Source organism: Molossus molossus, unplaced genomic scaffold (assembly GCF_014108415.1).
Source record: "Molossus molossus isolate mMolMol1 unplaced genomic scaffold, mMolMol1.p scaffold_m16_p_3, whole genome shotgun sequence".
Lineage (NCBI taxonomy): Eukaryota > Metazoa > Chordata > Mammalia > Chiroptera > Molossidae > Molossus > Molossus molossus.
Window position 1 is genome coordinate 57743 of NW_023425366.1, and position 12003 is coordinate 69745.

The 12003-nt window shown below is 53.7% G+C and overlaps 1 protein-coding gene across 1 annotated transcript in view; it reads right to left on the minus strand.

Moving 5' to 3' along the window:
- Nucleotides 1-12003, minus strand: part of RAB3C (RAB3C, member RAS oncogene family) — a 112606-nt gene that overhangs the window by 9573 nt on the left and 91030 nt on the right. Inside the window, exon 4 of the mRNA XM_036280454.1 lies at nt 447-571. Within this exon, the coding sequence (XP_036136347.1) occupies nt 447-571 (125 nt within the window). The remainder of the gene's footprint in view (nt 1-446; nt 572-12003) is intronic.

The following is a 12003-nucleotide window of genomic DNA, read 5'->3' on the forward strand; positions in this document are numbered from 1 at the left end:
CTCCTCGCATGGGAACGGCCCTGCGCATTCCCGCGTTTCCCCTTCGGACACACGCTGGGCGTCTGACATGGCCTTGCGTTTCCGCAGCTCCACCTAGGACCTCTTACCCTGTCCACCTTGTCCCTGGAGACTCGGTGGAGCAGGCAGGGGCTTCATACTGACTCTTCAGAGACGAGGACATTAAGTCTCAAGGAGGCGTGTGACCACGACAGGGCGTGGGGGGGGCGTCCCCAGACCGGAACCTGCGCCTACAGTGGAGAGAAGAACCCAAGGGCGCCCTGTGCTCCTCGGGGCTCAGAGCGCCCTGTGCAGGGACCCTGTCTGCTCCTGCTGACGCCACAGGTGGGGAGCCCTCACCTGCAGGGGCGCCTGTCGGGTGGCGGCCTCTCCACTGGGCCCGCCCTGCCAGCGCGGGGTCCCTGCGGCGCCCTCGCGGATGTACTTACCCAGCTGCTCCCCCAGGCGCCGGCCCCGCTCCGTGGAGATGACCCGCTCCTCTTCCATGTCACACTTGTTGCCGACCAGGATCACCTGGGCCTCATCCCAAGAGTATGTTTTGATCTGAGTTGACCTAAAAGAAAAAGGACAAAAGGAAAAAATGATCAGAGGAAAGTGAAAAACATCAAGTGAAGAAGAACTATATCCCACATATGATAATAGCAAAAAATGGAACCCAGTTTTGGAATTAATAGGTCAGTGAAATTTCTCCCATCAGTTAGAAATGAATAACAATGGTGTGTTCAGAATTATTTCCTACTTGGTGAGCTGATGTCCCCGCTTCTTTTCCTCCTCCCCTCACCCCACCACTATCGCTGGGTGCCAGCCATCCCGTCTGCCCAGAGAGTCTCCGTGTTAGCAGGGGGGTCCCGTGACCCGAGACGGCCTCAGCTCCAGGAAACCCAAGGACACTGGTCTGCTCGGCACACAGATATCGGTCCCCTCTCACGGTAGCCACGGAACAAGCTCAGTCACTGGGCCCTGGAAGTCTGGAGGCAATTACACATGGTTTGTAAGAATTGACACATCATGGTCTCACACTTTTAAGAGAGAGATGCATGTGGATGAACACTGAAGTTACGCACAAGGGCAGGCGCTTTAAGGCACTATGAACAGGGTTCCTACCATCGGAACAATTCCCGGTATGACTCCTGGCACATGTGACCAACGTCTGATTTTAAGTTAGATCACAACTGTAGTCCTTAAGATGTGCAGGTACTGTTCTAATCACTTTATATATGTCCCATTAATTTAATCCTTAGAGCAACTGGGGGATATCACTGCCTCCTCGGTCTGCAGCTGAGGAAGGCGAGGCCTCGGGAGGCGGGACACCGGGTGGAGCTCCCTCTGCGTGAAGGGGAACGTGTCTGCCGGTACCAGTGGGACTGGACTCTTCTAAGACTCTCAGCGCTTCGTGTCCTCAGGAAGCTGACAGGAGGCACCTCTGAACTCCTCCCTTCACAGTGGCCTCATTCTTGTTTGAGGACGACAGTCTCGGGTGGGAGGGACACGCCTCTCACTGCGTGCTCAGGCGCAAGCCGAGGTGGAGAACTCAGCGCGCGGTGGAAGTCTGGAGGGGCCAGCAAAGCGCGAGGAAGAGAAGCCTGGTCCCTTCTTCCCAGCAAGTTTCAGACCCTCCAGGACTATTCCACGGAAAGTGCGGTGAGCGGTTCTCCACCTGCAGAGAAGGAAGCGCAAATAGCTCTGGAGGCTCAGGGGAGCTTGGGTGAGCTGGGCCGCGTTCCCTCCCTGGAGAAAGGAGGCTGCTGCCAGGCGCGGTGGGTTCCGGGGCCCCCAGCCCAGCAGAGCGCTTGTCAGAGGAGATGCGTGTCTGGTGAACAGTCCGGGCTGCGCACCAGGCTTCATCAGAGAAATCTGGGGAGGTGAGCTTCAGTTCTGTGCCCACGCGAACCACAGATTCCTCCAGCGATGGCGAGAACCCATGAACCGGGACCAGGGCCGATGTTCGGAACTACGCTTCCGTCTCGCCTCTTCTTCTGTGTGCGGTGCAGGAAAAAGGGTGACTTCACAGAGCATAGGGCGTGAAAAGTCCCCTGCACCTGGGTAACCCTGAACTCTCAAGTGCTGACATCGTTTCACAAAGAATTTCCAAAGGGTCTTTTAAAGGAACTCAAATTGGATTGGATTTTAGGCAATTTTTTAAATGATTCCTCTGCCTCTTCCCAGAAAGGCCGCGGGCAGGGCTCCGTGCCCAGGAAGGTGCTCCTCGTGGCCAGGGGGCCTCAGGGAGGGGTCTGGGGGGGCCTCAGGGGGGGATCTGGGGGGGCCTCAGGGGGGGCCTCAGGGGGGGACCTGGGGGGCCTCAGGGAGGGGTCTGGGGGGGCCTCAGGGGGGGAACCTGGGGGGCCTCAGGGAGGGGTCTGGGGGGGCCTTAGGGGGGCCTCAGGGAGGGACCTGGGAGGGGGCCTCAGGGAGGGGCCTGGGGGGCCTCAGGGAGGGACCTGGAGGGGTCTCAGGGGGGGCCTCAGGGGGGGACCTGGGGGGGGGCCTCAGGGAGGGGCCTGGGGGGGCCTCAGGGGGGCCTCAGGGGGTCGGTGCATGAGGAAGGTGTGGGCGGTGGACCTGAAGGACAGGCCTCCCGCAGGGCTGGAAACCCAGGACCCGGCGCGCTCAAGGCCCAGGTGCAGGCTTCGCTCTCCCCGCGTTCCTGGGACGCCCGCTCCGGCCACTTACACGTCACCACCGCCCTGGGTCGCAGGCTGCTGTGGCCAATGGCACCGGCATCCGTCCTGCCCGCGCTGCTGTCAACGTCGAAAAGGACCAGGCAGCTCGGCAGTGCTCGTGGGGACGTCGCCTGCTTCCCAGCCTCAGGCACGGACTCGGGCAGCGGTGGGCGGTGGGCCGTGGGCGGGCGCGGGCCAGGGTCTGCTCTCCACCCTCCAGGTCTCACGGGTTAGTCCCCCAGCAGGCAGGTTTCCCTCCCAGACTAGCTCAGCCCTTCCTTCCTCATCCCTACAACTTAAATAATTTTTTCTCATTAGAGAATGTGAAATTGTGTCCAGTTCCCATCGGAGACTGAGGCTGTTCGCAGGCAGACTTCTAACTGGGGGGTCGGGGCTGCACCAGGTCCTCTTCACCGGGGCTTCTGCGTGTTTTCTGTTTGGGTGATTTGCAAAACTTTCTTCTCTGGAAGGACGGCTCGAATCTCCTCATTAGTGGCTGCCTTCTTGCCGTGTTGGTCAGAGACTCACATTAAAAGAAAGCGGCTCTCACCAAACAAATACGTGTGAGAAGATGATTTATTTCGGACACCGCAGAACATCCTTTGGGACTTACTGTTAAACTCAACAAGATTAATGGAATCAGAAGCAATATGCTGGTCACCATGGTTACTCAGCAAATGGCAATTAACACAGACCTCACCAGTACCAGATCAGAGTTATTAAAAAATCTGTGGTCATTTAGCTAAAAACAAAACCAAAACCAAAAAACGATCTCCTGTCTCGCTATATATTTTCTACATTTTTATATATTTTCTCTTTCTCTAAACATAGATATGCACACATACAAAGGGTTTCTGTTGATTTTTTTTTTTTACATTATGACGCAGCAGAAGAGGAAAATAGTTCTTCATATTTGCACATAAATGACTAAACTCTGCACAGAATAAACTAATTCAAGCTCCTTGCCCAGCTGGTGTGGCTCAGTGGATGGAGCGTGGTCCCGTGGACTGAGAGGTCTGAGTCCAATTCCTGGTCAGCCAGGGCACATGCCGGGGTGGCGGGCTCGATCTCCAGAGGGGTCGTGCAGGGGCAGCTGATCAATGTTTCTCACATTGATGTTTCTCTCTCTCTCCCTTCCTCTCTCTCTAAAAAATCAATAAAAACATTTAAAAAATAAAACAACAAAACAAAATAACATAAAATAAATAAAATCGTGCAGGCTCCCATTCCTCCTCCCTCGTTCCCAGTATGAAACGCTTCCCGTGTGTTCTGCCTGTTCTCATGGTGAATGCACACTTGCTGGTCACAGGTTCTAAAACGCTGCGCAAAATGTACCTCCGTGGCCAAGAAAGCGACTGCCTCTGAGGGTGTAACTGGGGCTGCGTGTGGGGAAGAGGCACCGACGGTGTGCGCCGCCCTCCCTCCCCCGCAGCCGGACAGATCTCAGGCCGCGATCTTCATCCTGGAAGCACAGCTTTGGGTCGCTCTCCGCCTCTCAGGAGACGCCGGGGCTGCTGCAGGTGCCGCACGGGGCTGGCCCTTCAGTTACACTTTCAGTAATTTAGTCCTTTATTTATTCCATTCTTCTTAACCATTAGAGAGCTTTTGAAATGACTCCAACTTAGAACAATTAATTCAGAACTTCCAGGGACTTATTTAAAAGCCTCTAGATCTGTGGTGTCCCTGGGCTGAGGGCCCTGAGACGACCCTGTCACAGGCTCCTGGGGACCCAGGGCCCTCACAGGCCACGCCGGCCTCCCTGCGACCTCCTCGCGCACCTGCTCCCGACGGCAGGTGCCCCGACGGTGGGCCGCGTGGCCACTGGTCACCGTTGTGTCTGTGGCGTCAGCACCGTGTCCGGCACACAGGACCTTCCCCGGGGGTAACTCTGACTCAGTGACCAAGCGAACTGAAACCACAGGCTGGATGTGACTGAAACGCACGAAGGCCAGTCAGTCCTGAGGAGCACAGAACACACGCAGCCCGGGACTCGCTGTGTCCTCACACAAGCGGCGGCCGTCACCCGCACTGGGGAGGTAGGCAAGCGTGGCCCTTGGCGGCCTGAGACTCCCTGTGTGACCCACCAGCCCCTGCGGCCTGCAGAAACCACCTTTCCTTCCTGTGCAGCACTGCGTGGGGAACAGGACCCCATGGGGAGTAACTGGATTGTGGGGACGACTTGCTTGGAGGGTGCTGGTCCAGCCCCTTAGTTTTGCAGGTGGCAAAGCCAAGACCAGGTGAGGAGGGGATGCCAGTCCCTCATGGCCAAGGTGGGTCTTTTATAACATGACGGGAAAGGGGTGCTACATGTTACTGGACATGGACTTGGTAAGAAATTCACATGCTAAGTTTTGCTTCTCTTTAAAAAATAAACAAATACTTTGTTTCTTGGGGGGAAAATGCCCCGAATCCTCATAGATACAGAGATCGCCAGCCTGCGCGTGGGAATGGGCAGAGGGGACGTGCCCAGAGGATCCGCCACCTGCCTCTGCAGCTCAGAGCTGACGCTGCGCCTACAGCAACTCGAGGGCGTCGTCATGACCAGCGGGGCCCCAGAACCACCCTGTACCACACTAGTTCTCGCTGTTGCCCCACATCCGGCCTTAGGCCCATTCCCGGCCTCGCTTATGACTGCCGGTCTCGCTTCGATTTCACAAAATGTCCACTCGGTGTGTGAACTGTAAGTGTGGAAGGCACAAGCGGACATCTCTCTTCCATGACACAGAGGACAACAGCAGGTGGAGGAAGCATCGCCCGCCCTCTGGACAGGAACTGAGCCCCCGCCAGTGTGCGGACTGGACGTCGACCCAGGAAAGGCTCCAGGATGTCTGTGCTCTTCGTCCTCAACAGGCAGGCCGTCCGGTTTCAGACACATCCTTTTGTCAGACGGATAGACTGCGCTGTCCCCAGGGAGTTCCTGGTCGCTGACAAGCTGTTCTGCTTCTTAGTGGTGATGGGGAGAAAGAGACCTGCTGGAGGGGGGCTGGACTCGGCAGCCAGTGTCTCTGTTGTCCTCACTCAGATATCAGAAGCTTCCCCTTCCCAGCCCCCGTGGCTGAGCCTCGGGGATGCTCCACAAATACTCAGCCACAGCCAGACCACTAAGGTTGACCTCGCAGTGAGTTACAGCCAGGGGGCGCTTCCTCCTCATGGGGGAGGGGCGTTTCCAGGCAGGGGAGTGAGACCACTATCTGTGGAGCATTGGAGGGGAGCTTCAGATAAACAGAAGTGGGTGCTAAGGCGAGATCGAGAATGAATACACACAGACCCACAGTCAGTCACACACACAGACCCATAGTCACACACACATACACAGTCACACACACAGACCCACAGAGTCACACACATAGACCAACACCCACAGACACACCCACACACAGCCACACACACACATATATGCACAGCCACACACACAGACACACAGTCATGCACACAGCCACACACACAGTCATGCACACAGCCACACACACAGATATGCACAGCCACACACACAGCCACACACAGTCACACACACAGATACGCACATAGTCACACACACACAGATATGTACACAGTCACATACAGATATACACACAGTCACACACAGATATGCACAATCACAGACACACACAGAAACACAGTCGTGCACACAGTCACACACACACAGATACGCACACAGACACAGTTACACACACAGTCTCACACACACAAAGTCACACACATATATGCACACAGTCACGCACACAGATATGCACAATCACACACACACAGATACACAGTCACACAGACACATGGCACAGTGCACAATGTCTCTTCCCCTGTGGCATTCAGACCAGACCAGCTTCAGAGAAACATTCTTTCCCAAATGTGACTTTACTGCAAATAAAGAGCCACCAGGACGAAAGCCTCTGGGTAAGACGGCGCCGTGAACCCCGCAGCCTGGGGTGTCGGCTCACAGCTGCCCGGGGGGGTCTGCAGGGTCGGGCCCTGGGGGTACAGCGGGGAAGGGAAGTATTCGGACTGAAAGCCCCTGGATTCCAGGCAGCTCCAGGCCCTGGTGAGCAGAACCAGCAGAGCCGCTTCCGGCAGCCGTCCTAGAGAGGGAGGGACAGAGTGGGTGTTCAGACAGCTCGCCCGCCATTGCGACTGAAGATACCCTGTCAGATAACCAGACTGAGAAGGACCATGAGCTCAAGATCCCAACAGTGCATGAGAATTTCAGTTCTGCGAAGCCAGAGAACAAGCTGAATTCCGGTGACACTCGCTGCTCTGCACACCTTTGTCCTCCTGGGCCGACAGCGCCTCCTGTGAGGACCGGCGCTTCTCAACCCGACTGCGGAGCCAGCCCCGCCTGAGGACGCACACAGGGCGCCGGCGAGGCTCTGGACCGCGTCCACCAGGCGCGAGGACCTCAGTGCTGCAGAGGCGGAGCTGGTTCTGGAAACACGACTGACAGTGAGCAGGCAGGTGAGCTGGTGGGCCTCACACCCGCACCAGCACCACACCGACTCCAGGTTCCCACTGCCTCTGGATAGAAAGGGGAGGCGCTGACCGTCTCCTTGGAGACAACCAGAAGCCCTTTCTGCCTCTCGGCCGAGTCCCGCAGAAGTGCAGCTTCCGGCCGAGGGCTTCCAGCATCAGCAGCCTGGTTGAAATAACACCGAGACGAGAGAGGACAACCGGGAACGGGCACCCTCCCAGCAGACGGCTGAGACCAGAGAGCTGCCTATTGAAGAGGTGACACGAATGTGGCTACGACATGTCACAGTCACTGCGGCAAACCCACAGAACAGTCTGAATATTCCCGGGAGAGCTGTTTCGTCATCGTGATGCTCTTAGCAACCCGTGTTGGCCATGGAGAGAGAGACTGAGGAGGTCAGTGTCCTCTTCTTCTTCCTGGGACAGGGCCCCTGCTGGAGACACATTTCTCAGCCCCAACGATGATGTCAGGATTCTATGTCAACTTGACTGGGTCAAAGGATGCCCGAAGTTGATCAAACATGACTTCTGGGTGTTTTCAGAGCAATCCACACCAGACTTGGTGGACTGAGTCGAGCAGAAGGGTCTCCCCAGTCGGGGGCATCTCCACTACACGGAGCACTGAGGGGAACGAAGGCAGAGGACGTTTGACTTCTCTGCCCGACCACTGAGCTGAGACATCCTCCTCCCGCTGCCCTCGGCGCTCCTGGTTTCCAGGTCAGACCCGGCTCTACACCGTCAGCTCTCAGCGCTCCGGCTTCTGAACCCTACTGCTGGCTTCCCTGGGTCTCCATGGGACTTCTCAGTCTCCATAATTGTGTGAGCCAACTCCTTATTGTCTGCCTGTCTGTCTGTCTATATCTACCTATATCTATCTATCCATCCATCCATCCATCCATCCACTATCTATAATCTGTCTCTCATTGGTTTGGTTCCTCTGAAGAACCCTAACTCAGCGAGATGGGTGCAAGTTTCATCTTGCTTGCTCGGGACCACCTCACGTGCCCCATCTTACAGGTATGTGGCTGAGGATATGACCCAGCACCTACCACACAAATGAGCTCAGTGCCCCAGTGAGGTTGGTAGCAGCAAGGTCAAGGCCCCCGTGAGCCTCAACAACCTTGTGAAAAGGTTGTCCTGCTGCTCAGTCCAGCTGTGCTGTTACAGGAGACACCGTGTGTGTCATTCAGCCTGCGTTTCAGGGGCCTCTCGTTACAGCAGCTTTGCCTTTATATGACCTAAACCCCAATTCTTTGTCTGACTTCTGTAGATTCAGCACAAACCCTGTGTGACCCGCCCACCCACACCCACTCCTAGAACAGCCTTTGCAGATTCTTAGGCCGTCACAGAGGCTGCAAAACACTTCCAGGCCGACCCTTCAACAGCCGATGGAGTCCAGCTAACTACTGAGCTCTAAGTTGCAGTTTCTAACCTTCCCAGTCCGTCAGTCTTTCCTCTGACCGCAGCCACGGCATGAGGCACAGCGACACTCCTTCTTGAACATGGTGCTGAGGTCTCGGCACAGAGTCTCTGTCCTCCGTGTGCTCACAGCCCAGCGCTTCGGCTGCGCATCCTCGTGCGCACACCCTGCGACACCTGGCACAGGGCTTGTCATCCTGGAACCTGGAACTAACGCGTGATGCTCCATCAGGAAGGAGTATTGGGCCCGGCCGGTGTGGCTCAGTGGTTGAGAGTGAGCCTGCACCAAGAGGTCACCAGTTCGATTCCCGGTCAGGGCACATGCCCAGGTTGTGGGCCTGATCTCCAGTGGGGGGCGTGCAGGAGGCGACCAATCATTCTCTCCCATCAATGCTTCTATCTCTCTCTCCCTCTCCCTTCCTCTCTCTCTAAAATCAATAAAGAAAACGTATTATTGTTTTTTAATTTTATTTTTGTTACAGATGTTTCTCCTTTTTTTCCCCATTGACACCCTCCTCCCCATCCCCCCCCACCCCGTCCCCAGCTTTGTTGTCCGCATCCATCGGTTATGCTGACATGCATATAAGTTCTGTGGTTTATCTCTTCCCTCCCCCCTCACCCCCTCTTCTGAGGGTTGTCAGTCTGTACCCTACTTCCACGTCTCTGGGTCTACCCTATTCCTCAAACTGTTACGTTCATTATATTCCACAAATAAGTGAGATCATGTGGTATTTGTCTTTTTCTGCTTGGCTTGTTTCGCTTAGGATAATACTTTCCAGGTCCCTCCATGTAGTCTCAAAGGATAAGAGATCTTTGTTTCTTACAGCTGCATAGTACTCCATTGGGTACATGTACCACAGCTTTTTTATCCATTTGTCTACTGATGGACACTTGTGTTATTGTAAATAGTGCTGCTATGAACATGGGGATACATATATTCTTTCTGATTAGTGTTTCAGGCTTCTTAGGGTATATTCCCAGTGGGATCACTGGGTCAAATGGAAGTTCAATTTTTAATTTTTTGAGGTAACACCATATTGTTTTCCATAGTGGCTGCACCAGTCTGCATTCCCACCAGCAGTGTACTAGAGTCCCCTTTTCTCCACACCCTCACCAACACTTGTTGTTTGATGATGTTGATGGCAGCCATTCTGACAGGTGTGAGGTGATACCTCATTGTTGTTTTAATTTGCATCTCTCTGATGATGAATAATGTTGAGCATTTCTTCATATGTCTCTTGGCCATTTGTATGTCCTGTTTGGAGAGGTGTCTATTCAGCTCCTCTGCCCATTTCTTAATTGGGTTCTTTGTCTTCCTTTTGTGGAGTTGTATGAGCACTCTATATATATTGGAAATTAACCCCTTATCTGATGTATCATTGGCAATGATGCTCTCCCACACAGTGGGTTGCCTTTCCATTTTGATGGTTGTTTCTTTTGCTTTGCAGAAGCTTTTGAGTTTGATGTAGTCCCATGTGTTCATTTAGAAAATTTATTTTTTTAATAATAGAAGTACTATTGTTTCCATTACAAATAAAAATGATAATTTCTAATTCTGAATATTTTTTCCAGCTGTACTGAGGTATAATTGTAAATTAAGAATTGTATATATTTAAGGTGAACAACCTTATTTAATATATGTACACATTGTGAAATAGTCACCATAATCAATCTAATTAACATATCCATCACCTCACAAAATCACTTTCCCTTTTGTGTGTGTGTTTGTGTGTGGACAGAAAACTTAAGATCTATCCTCAGAGAAAATTTCAAGTATACAATTGTTCAACTGTGGAATTTATACATCTTGCAGAACTGAAAACTCTTCCTACTTGACCAGCATCTCCCCATGACCCTCTCATGCCAGGAACCCCTTCTACACTCTGCTGCTATGAGTTGGGCTGTTTTAGATTCCACATATCAATGAGAGAGTGTGGCATCTGTCTGTCTGTCTGAACCTGGCTTATTTCACTCAGCATAATGTCCTCTAGGTTCATCCATGCTGTCGCAAATGGTAGAATTTCCTTTTTATAATGCTGAATAGTAGTCTATCCACACGTATACATGCATGTTCATATACACATAACATCTCACTTTTCCTTATCGCTTTGCCCATGGTGGACACTGAGGCTGTGCCAGGTCTCGGCTTGCGAATGATGCGCAGCGAACACGGCGTAGACTGCTTTCCACGAGACTGGTTTCCTTTCCCTCAGATAAACGCCCAGGACGAGGCTGTGGGTCACAATGTAGTCCTACTTGCACATTTTTTAAACCATTTTTTCTTTATTGATTTTTAGAGAGAGAGGAAGGGAGAGGGAGAGAGAGAGAGAAACATCGATGAGAAAGACCACTGATTGGCCGCCTCCTGCATGCCCCCCACTGGGGGTCAAGCCCACAACCTGGGCATGTGCCCTGACCGGGAATCCAACTGGCGACCTCTTGGTGCAGGGGTGACGCTCGAGCACTGAGCCACACCGGCCGGGCTATTTCCACGTTTACGGAAACTCCACACTGGTTTCCGCACTGACTGACCTCCTGACCTTCCCGCAACAGCTTGAGGTCCTCATGTCGGCACACCCTGGCCGACCGCTGTCCGCTCCGTCCCTGAACACCAACTCCTGCGGGTGAGGTGGCATCTCCTTGTGGTTTGTTTATGTTTCCGACGAGCAGTGATGTTGAACATCTTTTCACATATCCGGTGGCTATTTGTGTCTTTTTTTGAAAAATATCTATTTATGTCCTTTGCATATGTTTTCATTGGGTTACCTTGAGGGTGAAAGGGTTTTTGACTGTGGAATAAAGTCTGATTGATTTACTATAAGTAAATGTGTCTTTTTTTAAACTTTGAAATACAGTTAATTCATGCCTGAGATGTTACAATTCTCCCAAATTTGTAGAGTCTTCATCTGAGTCACACAATTCTAGTGGCTCACAGAGAAACCACTGTCCAGCGCCTCACCCGAGGTGCCTGTCGCAGGTGCCGCTGCCGTCTGCAGGCTGGATCCAGGGAGGACGAGGAAGAGCCGCTGCCTTCCCTCCACCCAGGGCAGAGCGGGGAGTGGAGAGCGTGGAGGCCGCTGCACTGAGGAGCGTTTCCACGTCCCACCTGTGGCTCGGCGGAGCGTCCTCACGTCTCAGGTCTGCGCAGAGCAATGGAGATCTCCTGAGCTGCTGGTCTACCACATTCGGGTTGAGACGTTAACTTCAAATCTCACACAGTCCCCCGCACTGGGAGTGTGAGCAGGAGCCGATGCCGAGCTGTGGCCCAGTGAGAAGGAGCAGGAGGACAGAGCTCCTCACCGGAACCCCGTCTTCGCAGGGGCTGCAGGGGGTTCCGCCCAGACCTCCGAGGTTCCCCAGCACCCCCAGGGCTCTGGCTCCCTTGTTCAAGAAGTATCACAAAATTCAAAGCAGCATCTAGTCCTCTGTGTGGAACACTCAACAC